The sequence below is a fragment of the Lissotriton helveticus genome, chromosome 7, assembly GCF_964261635.1.
Source record: "Lissotriton helveticus chromosome 7, aLisHel1.1, whole genome shotgun sequence".
Taxonomy (NCBI): domain Eukaryota; kingdom Metazoa; phylum Chordata; class Amphibia; order Caudata; family Salamandridae; genus Lissotriton; species Lissotriton helveticus.
In genome coordinates, this window is record NC_136068.1 from 1010736579 (window position 1) to 1010754170 (window position 17592).

Genomic DNA, 17592 nt, shown 5'->3' on the forward strand with positions numbered 1-17592 from the left:
TGGCGTTGCGGCGCGGGCCGGGCCACAGGGACAGAGCGCCTTGAGATTTCCTGACCAGGGGGGCACACGTAGAGGGCAGAGATCCTCGGTGCAGGCCTCTGTTAGTCCAGGCGACGTTCAGGCACCCCACGCAACAGCTGTTCCTCGGACAGCGGCGGCGCGTTCAGGGGCACACAGACACGAAGGGGTGCAAGCAGGCACCGGGCACCACCCTTCTTCACGTTGCGAGCTGCAGCTCGGGGTCAGTCACGGTGTTCAGATCAGCTGGGCTGGTCTTCACGATGCTTCTGGCCAGGCAGGCGGCAGTCACTTTGCTTGGAGGGCGGGCAGCTCCCAGAGCGCTGCTGAGGAGCGCGATGGACACAGCGCGCTCCGCTTTTTCCTGGGGAGGCTTGCAAAAGGAAAACAGCGTCTTCCAGTGGTTCCTGGGTCAGGGGGTAGCGCTCACTGTTCCTGGAGCGCTGGTCAGGGGGCAAGTTCACAGGCAAGCCCTTGGAGATCTTTCAGCAGAGTTTGGCACAAAGTTTCAATAAAGCAAAAGTCTCTTGTAGTCTTTTCTTTCCTCTCCTTTGGCAGCAAGGCACCAGACACAGGCCAGAGACAGCACTCCTCCTTGTCCTTCCAGGTCCTTCTCTTCGGGCAGAGTTTCTTCTGTAGCACAAACAGGATCTAATTTACAAGGAGCAGGGCTCCTTCTTTTATACCCAGTTTCTTTTGTTCTAGCAAGCCAGGGGGGCCTCTGCATAACTGCTCCAGTCTCTGAGCACTTGTTGTGGGTACTTCTGGCTTCTGCATTCAGTGTGAGGGCAGGCACATCAGCCGCTCCCCAGGGGGGCGGAGCCGGCATTGTGAGGACAGGAGTAGCCTGAGCACTTTGTTGACAAGCTTCGGTCCTTCCTGGGCCAGGTGCAGGCTGAGTCATCAGTCGCTCCCCAGGAGGGCGGAGCCAGCATTGTGGAGGCAGAGCACAGCCTGATGCATCATTCAGGGGAAACTCCCACCACCCACTAAGGTGTCATCTGGCTATTCACTACCTGTCAACTCCCAGCCCTGTCACTCACACACACCAGACAGTCAGATCCACATCCAAGCAGAGGCGGGCTGAAATGGTTAGGCAAGCAAATGCTAACTTTCTAAAAGTAGTATTTGCAAACACAGGATATTAAAATAAACTTTACTAAAAGAAGTATTTTATTATTCTGAGTTCAGGCATACTAAACATTAATTTCTACCATGTTCCCTGAGCCTGCTGGGACTATAGAGTGTAATAATTCCAGCAGCCCATCTGGCCTAGAAGGGAACAGGTAGCCTTACAATAGTGAAAAACGAATTTGGCAGTAATTCACTATTTAGAACATGTCACACACATCAGGGCATGTTCTACCTTACACTTACAATGCACCCTGCCCTCAGGCCTACCATAGGGGTGACTAATATGAAGTTAAGGGAAGGTTTAGGGGCTGGCAAGTGTGTGCGCTTGCCCAGCCAGCATGACAGTACCAGACTGCACGCAGGTTCTGCAATGGCAGACCCTAGACACATTTTAAGGCTGCTTCTGTGGGTGGCGCAACCAGCGCTGCAGGCCCACTAGCAGTATTGGCATTCACACGCCCTGGCACTCCTGGTGCACTTTACTAGGGACTAACAGTAAATCCAATGAACCAATCATGGACATCAATCACATGTACACTTTACAGTAGGGAGCACTTGCACTGCGGCACGGGTTGGCCGTGGCGCAGTGCCCTGAGTAGCAGACACCAGCAAAACATTTGAGGCACAACAGCAAAAAGTGGAAGGGAAACTCACGCCAAGGTGCCAGGTCTAACACGTGTCCCCTCCAGCTGAAATGTGGGGGGAACTACCCTTCCCCAGGGAGTTCCACATCACTAAGGCGGAAAAATCTGGACAGACCATCAGCATTGGCGTGATCTGTGCCAGGGCGGTGTTCCACCGTGAAGTCCATACCCTGTAGGGAGATGGACCACCTCAACAGTTTTGGGTTCTCACCCCTCATTTGCATCAACCATCTGAGGGGCCTGTGGTCTGTCTGAACCCGGAAGTGAGACCCAAACAAGTAGGGTCTTAGCTTCTTCAGCGCCCAGACCACAGCAAATGCTTCTCGCTCTATTGCACTCCACCTACTTTCCCGGGGAAGTAACCTCCTACTGATGAAGGCTACGGGTTGGTCCCAGCCCTCCTCAGTCATCTGTGAGAGAACAGCCCCTACACCATGCTCTGAAGCGTCTGTTTGCACTATGAATTCCTTGGAGAAATCAGGAGCCAGGAGCACGGGCGCCGTGCACATGGCAGTCTTCAGGGTGTCAAAAGCCTTCTGACAGGTGTCAGTCCAAATCACATTCCTGGGCTGCTTCTTAGAAGTCAGCTCTGTCAAGGGGGTCACAATAGTGCCATAGCCCTTGACAAACCTCCTGTAATACCCAGTGAGCCCCAGGAAGGCTCTCACTGCAGTCTGGGTCTTGGGGGGTTCCCAAGCCAGGATGGTTTCAATTTTGGGTTGCAAGGGTGCCACCTTGCCACTCCCCACTTGGTGTCCCAAGTACACCACTGAACCCTGCCCAATCTGGCACTTGCTTGCCTTGATTGTGAGGCCTGCCTTGCGCAGCGCCATCAACACTTCCCAGAGGTGCCGCAGGTGTTCTGGCCAGGTGCCACTGAACACTGCGATGTCATCCAGGTAGGCGGCACTGAACTCATCCAGCCCAACCAACACCTGGTTGACCAACCTCTGAAAGGTGGCAGGGGCATTCTTCATCCCAAATGGCATAACCCGGAACTGGAAATGCCCATCTGGTGTGGAGAATGCGGACCTCTCCTTTGCCCCATCGGTCAAGGCGATCTGCCAGTACCCAGACGTTAAATCAAACGTGCTGAGGAACCGGGCAGCCCCTAGCCGATCAATGAGCTCATCAGCTCTGGGGATAGGTTGCGCGTCAGTCTTGGTGACTGAATTGAGTCCTCTGTAGTCCACACAGAACCGGAGTTCAGGTGTGGCTCCCGGCGCAGCAGCCTTTGGGACCAAGACCACGGGGCTGGACCAAGGACTGCTGGAAGACTCAACCACCCTAAGAGCAAGCATCTTGGAGACCTCCTCCTTGATGCAGGCCCTGACCCTGTCAGTCACTCTGTAAGCCTTATGCTTCACAGGTAAGCTGTCTCCTGTGTCCACATCATGGACGCACCAATCTGTGACACTAGGAACCAGGGAGAACAGATCTGGAAACTGCCCCAGCAATTGGCGGCAGTCTTCCTGTTGCTCAGGGGTCAGGGTGGGTGAGAGGTTAACTCCATCCACTGACCCATCTTTCTCACAGGCCACCAAGAGGTCAGGAAGAGGCTCAGACTCCTCTTCCATTCCATCATCAGTGGCCAACAGCATGCCCACTTCGGACCGTTTCAAGTGGGGCTTGAGGCGGTTGACATGTAGGACCCGTAAAGGATTCCTGGGCGTCTTCATGTCCACCAAGTATGTCACTGAGCTCTTGCGCTCCACAACCTCAAATGGGCCTGTCCACTTATCCTGAAGTGCACAGGGTTCCACTGGGGCCAAGACATACACCTCTTGTCCAGGCTGAAGCTCTACCAGAGTGGCATTCTGGTCGTACCACCGCTTCATCTCCTCCTGGCTAGCTTCCAGATTTGCCTCAGCAAGTTGTCTGAAGCGCCTGGTTTGGTTTCTGAAGGCCAGCATGTAGCTATATACATTCTGGGGAGGTTTCCTGGGAGATTGCTCCCAGCCTTCCTTTACCAACTCAGTGGTCCTCTCACGGGGTGACCATACAGCAGCTCAAAGGGGCTGAACCCTAGAGACTTCTGTGGCACCTCGCGGTATGCAAAGAGCAGGCATGGTAAGAGGACGTCCCACTTACGCCTCATTGGACCTTCCAGGCCCATGATCATGCCCTTCAGGGTTCGGTTGAATCTTTCAACCAACCCATTTCCTTGGGGATGGTAAGGTGTGGTGAACTTGTAGGTTACACCACACTCTTGCCAAAGGGACTTCATATACTTGGATATAAAGTTGGTCCCCCTGTCGCTCACCACCTCTAGAGGGAATCCCACTCTGGAGAAAATTCCCATCAGTGCACGCCCCACCACGGGGGCCGTCACTGTCCTCAGAGGGATGGCTTCAGGGTACCGGGTGGCATGATCCACCAAGACCAGGATAAACCTGTTGCCCATGGCTGTCTTGGGGTCCAGAGGCCCAACAATGTCAATACCCACTCGTTGGAATGGAGTACTGACCACAGGGAAGGGTTGGAGGGGAGCCTTGATCTTCCCTCCGCTCTTCCCACTTGCCTGGCAAGTTGGACAGGTCCTACAATGAGCATCTGAGCTCTTGTGCATTTGGGGCCAGTAGAAGTGGGTGACAAGCCTGTCATAGGTCTTGTCCATCCCCAAATGTCCTGCTAAAGGCACATCATGAGCCAGTCCCAGTAGGAAGGCTCTGAACTTCTGGGGTACCACCAGCACACGGGCTGACCCAGGTTCAGCAGCCTTAGGCTCTGAATACAGGAGGTCATTCTCCCAGTACACATAATGTGTTTTGGCCTGAACACCATTGGCCTGGTCTGCAGCCTGCTGCCGCATACCCACGAGAGAAGGGCATTCTTTCTGCTCCCTGCAGAATTCCTCCCTGGAGGGGCCTCCTTCTTGCTGCCAATGGGTCAGCTCAGGCAGGTCCCCCAGTTCGGCAATCTGTTCCCCAGTAGGCTCCAGGGCATCCCCCTCAAGGTCTGCTTCCTCCTGGACCGTGGGAACTTCAGGGGCCGGTTTCCCGCGCACCCTGCGCCTTCTCCCTAAGGCCGGTTCCTGGGCCTCTCCTTCAGGCCCCAGGACCTCTTGATCACCCCTACTGGCTGCCATTGACCGGGTGGTCACGCACGCCCAGTCAGGTAGACCCACCATCTTCAGGTGAGTCGTCTTCTCCACCTTTTCCCAAGGGGAGTCCTCCAAGTCGTTCCCTAGCAAACAGTCAACAGGCATGGCTTTCCTCACACAGACCTGCAGAGTACCAGAGACCCCCCCCCACTCGAAGGGAACTTGAGCCATTGGACATTGGCTCTCAGAGTTGTCAGCATTGACAACCCTACAATAGGCATGGGGTACAACCTGCTCTTGAGACACCAGGTGATGCCTCACTGCAGTCACACTGGCTCCTGTGTCTCTAAGAGCCTCAGCTTTCTTACCATTGATGGTAACCACCTGCCCATATTTTTTAGTGTTAGAGGGCAGGTAGTTTGTAGGGACCATCTCACTGTCTCCTAGTGAGACTAGGGTCATCTGAACAGGATCTCCACCCCCCGGGACCATCACTTCTTCTCCTAAGTGAACACTGGTCACTTGTCGGGGCGGAGCACCAGTGGGTGCGGGTTTTCCAAACAGGCGACACTTGGGGTCACTGGCTATGTGCCCCGGGTCACCACATTTGTAACAATTGAAGGGCCCCTTTGGAACAGGTCTACCTGTCGGGGCCCCATTCTGCTTTGGGGGTGGGGGAGGCTGAGAACCTTTCTGCTGGTCCCCTTGGGGATTACTTTGGGGGCCTTTTTGGAACCCTGTTTTCCCTTGTCCCCCCCACTCTTCTGCTGGGGACCCTGCCCACCCTTGGCGGAGTCTCCCACTGGACCCTTGTGGACCCTGGTGCTGAGCCAGCGGTCCGCCTCCTCAGCAAGCTTCCTCGGGTTGGACAGCTTGCTATCAATCAGGTGCTGGCGTAACTCAGGAAAACATTGTTCAGACAAGTGCTCCCATGCAATTAAATCAAAGAGACCCTGAAAATCATTCACTTTGTTACCCTTCACCCAACCATCCAGTGCTCTGCAAAAAAAAGTCACAAACTCCACATACGTATTCCCAGGCCGCTTATTACACCCCCTAAACTTCTGTCTATACATTTCAGGGGTAAGCCCATACCTGGTCATTAAAGCTTCTTTCATATGGGGATAGGATCTCTGGTCTTCAGTGGGCAAATCTAGCAGGGTGTCCCGCCCTTCGCTAAGGAACCTTCCCCATAACCCCGCTCCCCAATCCTTCTCAGGGACCCGGTGGGAAAACATGGCTACCTCATATGCCCTAAACCACTGTCCTATGTCATCCCCCTTAAAGAACTCTTTAACTACATCTTTGGGGATGTGCACTCTTGACTCTACCTGCACCGGCGTTGCGCTGCCACCAGAGGGAGGATGATCCAAGGTTTTCTCTTTTAGACTCATCTGCCTCATTTTCACATCATACTCCAATTGGAGTTTTCGCTCTTCCAGAGCCATCCTTTTGCTTTCAAGCTCCATTTGGCCCTTTAAATTCAATTCTGCCAGCGTTATCTCATGATCCCTGGTTGCCTGTCTGTCTGCCAGCTCCTCTGGCGACAGGCCTCTGCCAAAGCTGTGGACGCTGTCTGGTCGCTCATGTACCACAAGATCTACAGGCGCATCCCTTGATTCACTCCAGGCTTTCAGGGCTCTGTGGAAATCCTCCTTGTTCTTGCACCCTGCATGTGGAACCTTGAATTTCTTTATAAAGCTCCACAATTCTTTCCTCTTGTAGTCATCCAACTTTGATGCGTCCCATTCTACCTCCAACACCTCAGAGGTCATGGATTCCGCCCCATCAATGCTGTTTGTGCCAGGCATGATTTCAACACTAGGGATCTTCTTCTTTAGCAAAATTGAAAAACAAGTCTGTGGCTAAGATACTGGACTGTAATCACCGTGCAATGGTCAGTAGCTAAGGTAAAATACTGCAAATGTAAATTCGCGATCCTCACCGCTGCGTCTAATGTAGGAAGGGGGAGTCTCTGGTTGGCGCAGTGCAACACTGGCGACAATCAGGGCCTCTCTCTTCCTCGTCAGGGCTGAGGGTTACCTTCAAGACAACCTCTGCTTACCCTCTAGGTAGTGTGGCTTAAGCAGTCTTAGGCTAATCTCTGGGGCATGTAGGGTTAAACATTTGCAACATTACACCATCACCACCAACCCACCACACAATGACACCAAACTATATTTTGTAAAAATATATGTTCTTTATATAAATTTCAAGCAGGCTTGTAAATACAGTTGTCAAACTTTCAATAGCGGTTCCAGTTTACTTAGTTGGGTTGCCACAGTTCTTTCTAGCAATAGGCAATCTTAGCGTTTCAAAACAGTTCTTTATCAGCTTCCAATTCCCCCAAATATGGTATTACTTTGGGGGCCTTTCTGTTCACGTTTTATCAAAACAAAGGCGGAGTTGCCTGCTGGGGCCTGGGCGCACCTCCGAGGACTGAATGGGCCCGACCGGCCCGGGCTCACGCTACTAGCGGGAGCGGCGGCAGGTTGGCTCGAGCCCGCCCCTCTGCGCGAGTCGCACGGCTGTGCGCGGCTGGCGGGGGAGAGAGCGGGGGCCCTGGGAGCGCTCCACACGCGACTCCGAGGGCTTGGCAGGTCAGAGGGCGGTGCGAGCGAACAGGCCAGAGGCTCGCACCGCGGGGGCAACAACAGTACCTTTGTCTTTGATGAACAGGGTCGAGGCAGTCCGGCCACGGGTCAGCGCGGTGGTCCGCGTCGCGGTGTCTTCCTCCCGGGGTTGGAGCGAGCGGCGGCTCGGCTCGAGCTCGGAGGTTGGCGTTGCGGCGCGGGCCGGGCCACAGGGACAGAGCGCCTTGAGATTTCCTGACCAGGGGGGCACACGTAGAGGGCAGAGATCCTCGGCGCAGGCCTCTGTTAGTCCAGGCGACGTTCAGGCACCCCACGCAACAGCTGTTCCTCGGACAGCGGCGGCGCGTTCAGGGGCACACAGACACGAAGGGGTGCAAGCAGGCACCGGGCACCACCCTTCTTCACGTTGCGAGCTGCAGCTCGGGGTCAGTCACGGTGTTCAGATCAGCTGGGCTGGTCTTCACGATGCTTCTGGCCAGGCAGGCGGCAGTCACTTTGCTTGGAGGGCGGGCAGCTCCCAGAGCGCTGCTGAGGAGCGCGATGGACACAGCGCGCTCCGCTTTTTCCTGGGGAGGCTTACAAAAGGAAAACAGCGTCTTCCAGTGGTTCCTGGGTCAGGGGGTAGCGCTCACTGTTCCTGGAGCGCTGGTCAGGGGGCAAGTTCACAGGCAAGCCCTTGGAGATCTTTCAGCAGAGTTTGGCACAAAGTTTCAATAAAGCAAAAGTCTCTTGTAGTATTTTCTTTCCTCTCCTTTGGCAGCAAGGCACCAGACACAGGCCAGAGACAGCACTCCTCCTTGTCCTTCCAGGTCCTTCTCTTCGGGCAGAGTTTCTTCTGTAGCACAAACAGGATCTAATTTACAAGGAGCAGGGCTCCTTCTTTTATACCCAGTTTCTTTTGTTCTAGCAAGCCAGGGGGGCCTCTGCATAACTGCTCCAGTCTCTGAGCACTTGTTGTGGGTACTTCTGGCTTCTGCATTCAGTGTGAGGGCAGGCACATCAGCCGCTCCCCAGGGGGGCGGAGCCGGCATTGTGAGGACAGGAGTAGCCTGAGCACTTTGTTGACAAGCTTCGGTCCTTCCTGGGCCAGGTGCAGGCTGAGTCATCAGTCGCTCCCCTGGAGGGCGAAGCCAGCATTGTGGAGGCAGAGCACAGCCTGATGCATCATTCAGGGGAAACTCCCACCACCCACTAAGGTGTCATCTGGCTATTCACTACCTGTCAACTCCCAGCCCTGTCACTCACACACACCAGACAGTCAGATCCACATCCAAGCAGAGGCGGGCTGAAATGGTTAGGCAAGCAAATGCTAACTTTCTAAAAGTAGTATTTGCAAACACAGGATATTAAAATAAACTTTACTAAAAGAAGTATTTTATTATTCTGAGTTCAGGCATACTAAACATTAATTTCTACCATGTTCCCTGAGCCTGCTGGGACTATAGAGTGTAATAATTCCAGCAGCCCATCTGGCCTAGAAGGGAACAGGTAGCCTTACAATAGTGAAAAACGAATTTGGCAGTAATTCACTATTTAGAACATGTCACACACATCAGGGCATGTTCTACCTTACACTTACAATGCACCCTGCCCTCAGGCCTACCATAGGGGTGACTAATATGAAGTTAAGGGAAGGTTTAGGGGCTGGCAAGTGTGTGCGCTTGCCCAGCCAGCATGACAGTACCAGACTGCACGCAGGTTCTGCAATGGCAGACCCTAGACACATTTTAAGGCTGCTTCTGTGGGTGGCGCAACCAGCGCTGCAGGCCCACTAGCAGTATTGGCATTCACACGCCCTGGCACTCCTGGTGCACTTTACTAGGGACTAACAGTAAATCCAATGAACCAATCATGGACATCAATCACATGTACACTTTACAGTAGGGAGCACTTGCACTGCGGCACGGGTTGGCCGTGGCGCAGTGCCCTGAGTAGCAGACACCAGCAAAACATTTGAGGCACAACAGCAAAAAGTGGAAGGGAAACTCACGCCAAGGTGCCAGGTCTAACAATGCCCCTGACCAGTATATGGCACATGGAAAGGCAGAAACATGTTGGTACAGTAAAAAGATGTTTGGGTCATTGTAACCCTAAGCATCTACAAATAATTTATGTTATCCTTTTAACGATACCAAAAGGTACTGCCTAATAAATAGGACTCTTGTAGTATACTTGAAGGTATTCTTTTTTTTTTTTACATTTTAATTTTTTTTTTATTGTGATGCAATGATATATCTCTTAACAGTGTCTATCATGAGGGATCAAAAGGTAGTCTCCAAACAGCATCTCACACAGCCATTCAGCCCACATCCCGGGGGACGGGCGGCAATCCGTATTCAAATCGTCCGACCTCTGCTGCCTAGTACCAGGCAAGTCCACTTTAATAGCAAGCATTTTACACACATAATCATCACATTTTCCTATTTTTCGTTACTCGAAGATTATTCCTGAATACATAACAATGAAGAACGTAAAAAACTCAACAATACAGTCATCTGAAGCAGCCGCCACACTCCTAACACCCCACCCCACCCACCTCAAAGTCCAAGAATCCCTCTCCGCTTGAAGCATCGTATATGCCGTGCCTAGGGCACCCCGACTGATTAACCTGGGATTACTCCGTTTCCCCCCCTACCCAGCACTCTAACAACTAAATGGCCACGGCACCCCCAGATCCCTTCTCCCTCACAGTCCCGCATCTAGTCCATGAAAGTGACGCCATTTGGCCCAGACTTTTCTGAATTTTTTTGGGCATCCCCTTGCCTTGTATGTCACTCTTTCGGCTGCCATATAGAGGTCCAACCCCCTCCTCTATTCGTCAATGCCGGGCGGCTCCGGCGCCCCCCAGTATTTTGCAATGTCCCTTTTCGCCACCACCAATGCTAGCACGAGAAAGGTAATGAGTGGGCGCGGAAGGTCCACCTCGCTGGTCATGCCCAACAATGCCAACTTGGGGTCCTGTTGGAGCGGCACCCCCAGAACCTCCCCCAATTCCACAAAAATGTGTGTCCAGTAGGTTTGTATTTTGTCACAAGCCCACAAGGTATGGTAGAAGTCCCCTTCCTGTAGGAGGCACCTAAGGCAGCGGGAATTCTCTGCTTTCCCCATACGGAGGAGACGCCGTCTGTCATAATAGGTTCTGTGGAGTATATTAAACTGAATCAGGCGCAATCTTGATTTAATCGCCACATCCCTCGGATGCATCAAGACTATTTCCCAATCTAGGTCTTCCATCTGTCCTACCTCCGCCTCCCATATACCCCTGAGCTTGGCCAGGTCTCCCAGCATATTGTTAGTCAGGGTTTTGTATGTGAAGGAAACTGCTTGTCCCACCATCTGCTCCTGGAGAAGAAGCCCCTCTAACGGTTCATACTCCGGGATATTCTTCAATTGAACATTTTGTGCCCGCCATGCATGTCGGAATTGCAAGTATTTGAATAATTGTGACTCGTTACTTGAAGGTATTCTTAAATCTAACTGGATTCCTGTCTTATCCAGACATGAACACATCTTAAAAACTCCCTCACAGTAGAGGTTGAGTCTGCCGTGGTAGTACAATATTACCAGGGTGGGATAAGGGGTCCAATGATGAAGCATGCCACATTACATCCAAATCTATAATAAAGTTTTGTCTTGTCCGTCAATAGACCTTTGGGATGGGATAGGGAAATATAACCAGTCCTGTACTACGGTTCATCGTACCTTTGTGAAATCATGGTACTTTATATACTATATATTGGCGCCACTTTCAAATCAGGAGCCACTGCAATCTCAAAGGTTTTCTGAATATAGGCGCAGAGTTCTTTAAACCTAGCAACATTCTAGCAGCTGCACTTACAGCAGTTGTAGGTTGTGCAAAAGATACTAAGGCAGCCTCACATGGGGAGAATTCAATAATCTAGTCAGAATAAGATCAGGGCTAGCACCAAGTCCTTTCTTGTGTTGGTAGGGAGGAAGGAAGGAAAGGCAGCACTGTTCTAACAATTTTCCAAAGTTTAAAGCCAGTTGAGCAGGTGACTTTAATATACTCTCTAAAATACAAGTTGGTGTCAAACCAGACTCCCAGGTTCCAAGCGTGGGCAAATAGAATTTAGGGCTGGAGTTAGGGGGCAGTAGCAACGGACTCTGGCCACCATTCCAGGGACCAGGAATTTGTGGATCCGAAAAACACAGTCTCTGTTCTGTCTTTGTTAAGAATCAAAGAATTAAACGTCATCCAATTGGAAACTTCTTCCAGATAACTTAAAAAGTTTTTGTCCGCCTCTTTAGGGCCTTTTGCTAGTCTGATGATCATTTCACAGCAAACAAATAGATGATACCAAAATACTTCATTGCTAGCAGATGGGGGGGGGGGGGGGGCTCAGTACTTACCCCTTTAAAGATGGTTTTGGAAGTAGATCTAAACTTAGTGAGGAAGACCACTTGGGTACAGTCTGACAAAAATTAAGAAAACCTGCCCAGCACTTTGCCTCAAACACCTACAGATTTTAGCCTTTGTTGAAGGAGAGAGTGTGAGATGCCAAATGATGCTGACAGATCTAGAAGGATCAGCATGCCTACACAACCCCCATCCCGAATGTCTCCAATATCTTGAGTGGTCTATACCAGCACGGTCTCAGTAGAATAGGCCTTACGAAAACCTGACTGCACTGGATACTGGCAGTGACTTGTTTAAAGATGTGAGACTAGCTGCTTTTTAACCAAGGTTTCCGTAACCTTCACAACAAGAGGAAGCAGTGAAATGGAATGATAGCCATAATATTAGGGTCAAGTTAAGGCTTCTTTATGAGAGGAGTAATCATGGCTTCTTCCAAATGTTGGAGATATCTGTAAAGTAGGAAGTGATGGCCAGACTGACCTTTTTTAATTGGTGGACTGGGCATACGTCCAGGCCAGATGACAAAGACACAGAGGCCACAAGGTCCGTCATTTGCTCATCGTTAATGAGAGAAAAAGAAATACAGAGAGTTAGGCAGGAGTTAGCCGTTCCTTGTGCAGACTCAGGAGAAAGCTGAGGGAGGGTGTTGACTAGGTTGTTGATTGTGTCCACAAAGAAGTTGGAAAGGTTGGCACAAAGATCTTGTGAAGTTTCACTGGAATAGTTTATGGACTCTGAGCCAGTCAGCATGTGCTTGTATAATTGAAAACTTATTTCGTCGTGTTTTATGATTCAAGGTTTAGTTCCTGAGCATATGCAGCGCTGGCTCATCTAATATTTTGCAGAAATTTGTGAAAATGGTCTTGCACTGGAGTTTAAACTTGGCTGTGTACTTTTTCCTTCATCTCCATTCCAAGAGTTAGGCGAGCGACACACAGATTCCTTTGTTCAGGGACTTGTGTGACTACTGGGTTCAGGTAGACACTGATCAGGGAGAAGTGGTGACATTCGAAATGTATACATGATTCAGATAAGTGCTGTCAGAGAGGTCAGTTGCTAGGAGACAGTAAGTTAACACTGGCTAAAGGAGCACTGGGTGCGTTTCACTGCGCTTCACTGAGCAGGGGAATCTACCAAGGGAAAGGATGGGAAACCCTCCACCTCGACAGATAACTGTAGTTTTTACTTTTAGCTACGACACAGATGATTGTCGGTGCCTTGGGGCAAAAGGCATGAATGTTGCACTTGGAATAAACACATTTTTGCAGTATTTTCTGATCACTCTTGCCTGGTCTATGTATCTATAAGAAATATAATTTTAGGTACAGCAAAAAAAAAAAGGCACTGGGAAGCATCTGTGTCAGACGGAGGAATAAACACAATCTTAACATAGCTTTCACGATAAAGGGAATTGTGTGCACCAGACTAGTATTTTATGACCGAAAACAGAAGGAGGCTAGCATGTTTAAGTTTTCATAATACTAGGCCAGCTTCTGCTGAGCTCTGATCTAGGGAGAATACTATATCTTGCTGTAGGTTCTCAGTGATTACAACAGAACAGAGTGATCGAATACTCTTCAGTTCCAAAACATATTTGGTGATATCGGCTTGCTGTGAGGCACACACAAGCCTGCCAGACTTCATATTCTCTCAAATGAATTAATGGATTATGCAGAGCGGAGTGCTTCATGTCTTGGAGTGTCAGAATGGTAACTACAAAACTAATCGTACGGCTTGATCTCGAGCAGCGGTCTCTTTTCTGGTATTACCCAGACTTATTCCAAAGCCAAAAGACACCATGCAATCACATTTATCAGTAGTTAAAATCTGATACACACAAGCAAAAACATAATGGTGTACGTAGGGCAAATACATTCTTGAGAATGTAAGAGAGACTGAGGGCAGGGTAGTAAGAAGATACCCAAGACAGAATTCGAAAGAGGGGCCAGACTGTAGCATCCATGAGGCCCCATCAAGAACTGCTCCAAGCACACTAGTCACTTGTTTAAATTCCTGGCAAGAGTAGCAGTAGCACCAGTATGGTTCTGAACAGAAGTACTAAACCCACTGTGCCCAACTATGACCTCAGACTTTGTGCCAAACAGCACAGATCGTGTGTTTAAATAATGACCAAGTACCACAAATGCTGTGTTGCCATCTTTGTGTCATTTCTACATGCTAGCATCATGTAGAGTGCATCTTGTTTTCTTTTAAACAGGCATTGTGAATCTCCGTAGTTTATCCTCAGTAGCAATGGTTGCCAATGAACCATGATTTTTGAAAATCTGGATGTGAAGCAACAAGAGCCCATGCAGACTTCTACTCAATTTTATTACAGATGGAAGACCACTCATTTTTTGGGGGTGAAGAGTGCGAAGAGTTGTAGAAATGGCAAATGAGCATGCATATTATCATTGCTTTGCAAACTGGCACAGAGCTTGGTTTTCTGAAGATGTGCAGTTTCAATGAAACATAAAGAGAAAATGTATTGAGTTGTCTAAAGTTAGACAGTGCAGATGGATGACAAATTAATCTGATATAGTGACAGGAGAAGAAAATCAGGTAGCACATGGGCGTTGGCGTATATTGAGGGAATCATAAATTATGCGAGGAAACTGAAAATATTTTAGGGATAAGTCAACAAAACCACTGAACTGTATTGGGTAGAAGTAGAAGTCACTTTAATGGTTCATAAATGGATATGGTCTGGGCCTGGGCAACAAAACGGCCTCTGTGCTTCTTATTCCTGAACAGAGAAGTCCACCAGCGGTGTAGTTACCCACTTTAGATCACAAGTTTTTCAACATTAATTTACTGTTTTGACTAACTTCCAACAAGCTTCAGTACTACAAAGAAAGGATACTTACTTGTTGGAGTAGGTTTCATAAATGCCAACTTTGCCATCCTCAGTCCCAAAAGCCAAGCAGCCTTCTCTTAAAGGGTGCCAGGAGAGCTGGAAGAAACAAACACTGTATTCAGTCCTGGGACAGAGCAGACAACAGGCTGCCTACAAGCCACACAGTCAGTCATTCAGTTTTGGTAAAAAACATATTTGTCTACTTCACTTGAGCTGTTATTTCATTGACAATCCTAGTCCCGGGCAGAAGGAGCCACTCCAAGAGAAGTACTTAGTTCGCACTCCCAGAGGATGCCACTTAAGAAGCCTTCCAAGCCTTGCCTGAAGACCATTAATAGCAGTGATTTGCTTTACTTCCCCATGCCCTATTTAAGCTGCGTGCTCAACCATATAAGCATGTTTGAATGAAAGAGTTTGGCTCTCCCTTAACCCTGTGATGTTACACTACTGCAGCATTGCCAGGCAAAGTCACCACCATTTGCTGTCACCTAACCAGCAGAAAGCGTGTAGCTCTTTGTTTCAATGAAAAAAAAAAATATTAGAGTATTGTTAAATCTAAGAAACAAACAAAAACGGACCTAAAATTACTATGTGAATGAGATATCCAAAGTCCAGCAGCACGTGTGAATATTCGTCATTCGACAGTCTCTCACAACATCCTTAACAGACTCCACAACATAGGCATACAGCAAGACGCCGTCAAGTGGATTGTCCCCCTCCTTATAGGACACACACAGAGCATCCAACTGCCTCCCTTCACCTCCACACCCAAAGACATGATATGCGGCATACCACAAGGATTATCCCTCAGCTCCACATCCTGTTCAACATCTACATGACTACCCTCTCTGACATCGTCAGATCCCACTGACTCAACATAATCTCCTAAGCAGATGACACTCAACTGATCACCTCGTTCCCCCGAGGACCCCTCCAACGCCAAAACCAACTTCTGCAACGCCATGACCAACGTAGCTCATGGATGAGAAAACTTCCTCCAACTCAACTCAAACAAAACTGAAGTACTGATCTTCGGGAAGAACACCTCTGCATGGCGCCACAGCTGGTGGCCGGCAGAACTCAGACTTACACCCACACCGACCATGCATGCAACCTCGGTATCATCCTCTACAGCCAACTGACCATTAAACGACAAGTCAACGCAGTCGCCTCCTCCTGCTTCCACACTGCTTCCACACACTCCTTCCACACACTCCTCTGCAGAATCTTCATATGGATCCCAACCAACACCAGAAAGACCATCACTCAGGCCCTCGTTACCAGCCGCCTTGACTACAGCAACGCCCTCTATGTCGGCATCTCCACCCAGCCCTTCAGAAGACTTCAGACCATAGAAAACATGGCAGCCAGACTCATCCTGCACCGCCTCAAACGCACCCACATCGCCCCCCACCTGAGAGGCCTCTACTGGCTCTAGAGACTGCAGTTCAAGATCCTCATGCACGCCTACAAAGCCCTTCATGACCTGGGAGCTGCCTAGATGAACAATACATGAACTTCCACCAACCCTCTAGACACTTGCACTCCTCTTTACTCACCCTCGCACTTCTGCCGCTAAATCCTTCACAAAAGCAGCGGTGGCTGCTCCTTCTACATTGCTGCCAAGACCAGGAACTCCCTCCCCTTCAGCTCCGTACAGCCTCCTCGCTAGCAGGCTTCAGAAAGAGACTCAAGACCTGGCTCATCGACGGAGACACATCACCCACATTCCCCTCGGGGTGACAGTGTTGTACTTTACAAATGCTGTTTGATTGATTGATTGATTGATATGACAGATATGGAACCACTCATTGCACAAAAGGATAGGCTTTATGTGTCTTCACACATATGTTACATTATAGAATCTGGAAAGCTCCACTTGCTATGCAGGCTGTAATCCTGAGTCAGGATTGTACCCTTCCAAAACAATAAGCACATAGGGGATACAAGTTGCAGTATTTAATGCTCACATAAATTCAGGCCTCCATAGATGTCGAAGCTTCTCTAGAACTCATTCAGCCATTTCTGTGAAAATGGTGTTTGAAAGTGATATACCCACCCAATCGTAGTCCTTGAGAGTAACCAAGACTTACAGCTGTGACCTTGTTCTTGATCCCTTGCCATAAGGTTTTGACTTCATATGAATTTTGAATGGACAATGTGTTCCACACCCGAATCATGCTGTCCCCACCACCAATGGCGAGGCAACCCACATCCACCGGGGAGAAGGCCAGGCTGTACACAAATCCTCCAAGTGAGGGAAGCGTCCAGCAGCATTCCAAGGAAGACAGATCCCAGCACTTCACCTGTGTGCAGAATAAAGAATCAGCAGATACACAGAAATCTTCAGCACAATCAGCAGAGTCCGCCAACTTTAGGAATTGTTTTTCCAGATTGAACGCAAGTAAAGGAGGCAGAAGGCTCGAGAAAACTTCAGCATAAGTTGAAGGAAACATTAGGAGGAGGCACAAGGTTACAGATATTCAGAACAAAAACAGGATGGTTTTAGAAACAATCAGCAGGAGCATCTCTGCAATGCAGCACAGAAAGAGTGAGCATAGGAGACAGGCTATGTCAGAATCTACAGCCTTAACCTTGACATTAGCAAGCACGGTGCTGTATGCCCAGGGCTTTGGACACCACGCTGCCTCGTAATAAGTGATAGGAATCCATTTAGGATTGTTGACAAACACAAACCAATTTACCACCAGACTTTTTCTTCTCGAGCACTAAGTTTGAGCTCTGGCTGTTGAATCCCCCTTCTAACCATTAGGAAACGTAATAGAGGACATTTCCTAACTGGGTTTCCCACGCCACACAACGTCAAAGCTTTTCTCTACGCTCAAGTGAAAATTTCACTACACAGTCGTAATACTGCATAATTTCCGGCATTTTGCATTATACGTTACATGACATTAAAAAAC

At 49.5% G+C, this 17592-nt stretch overlaps 1 protein-coding gene across 3 annotated transcripts in view; it reads right to left on the reverse strand.

The window, feature by feature from the left end:
• The window catches only part of GEMIN5 (gem nuclear organelle associated protein 5), a 384438-nt gene that overhangs the window by 235687 nt on the left and 131159 nt on the right, over positions 1-17592 (reverse strand). For all 3 annotated transcript variants that reach the window (XM_078653694.1, XM_078653693.1, XM_078653695.1), the window contains 2 exons: positions 16762-16974; positions 14679-14764 (listed from right to left, as the gene is read on the reverse strand). In XM_078653694.1, the coding sequence (XP_078509820.1) occupies positions 14679-14764; positions 16762-16974 (299 nt within the window). The remainder of the gene's footprint in view (positions 1-14678; positions 14765-16761; positions 16975-17592) is intronic.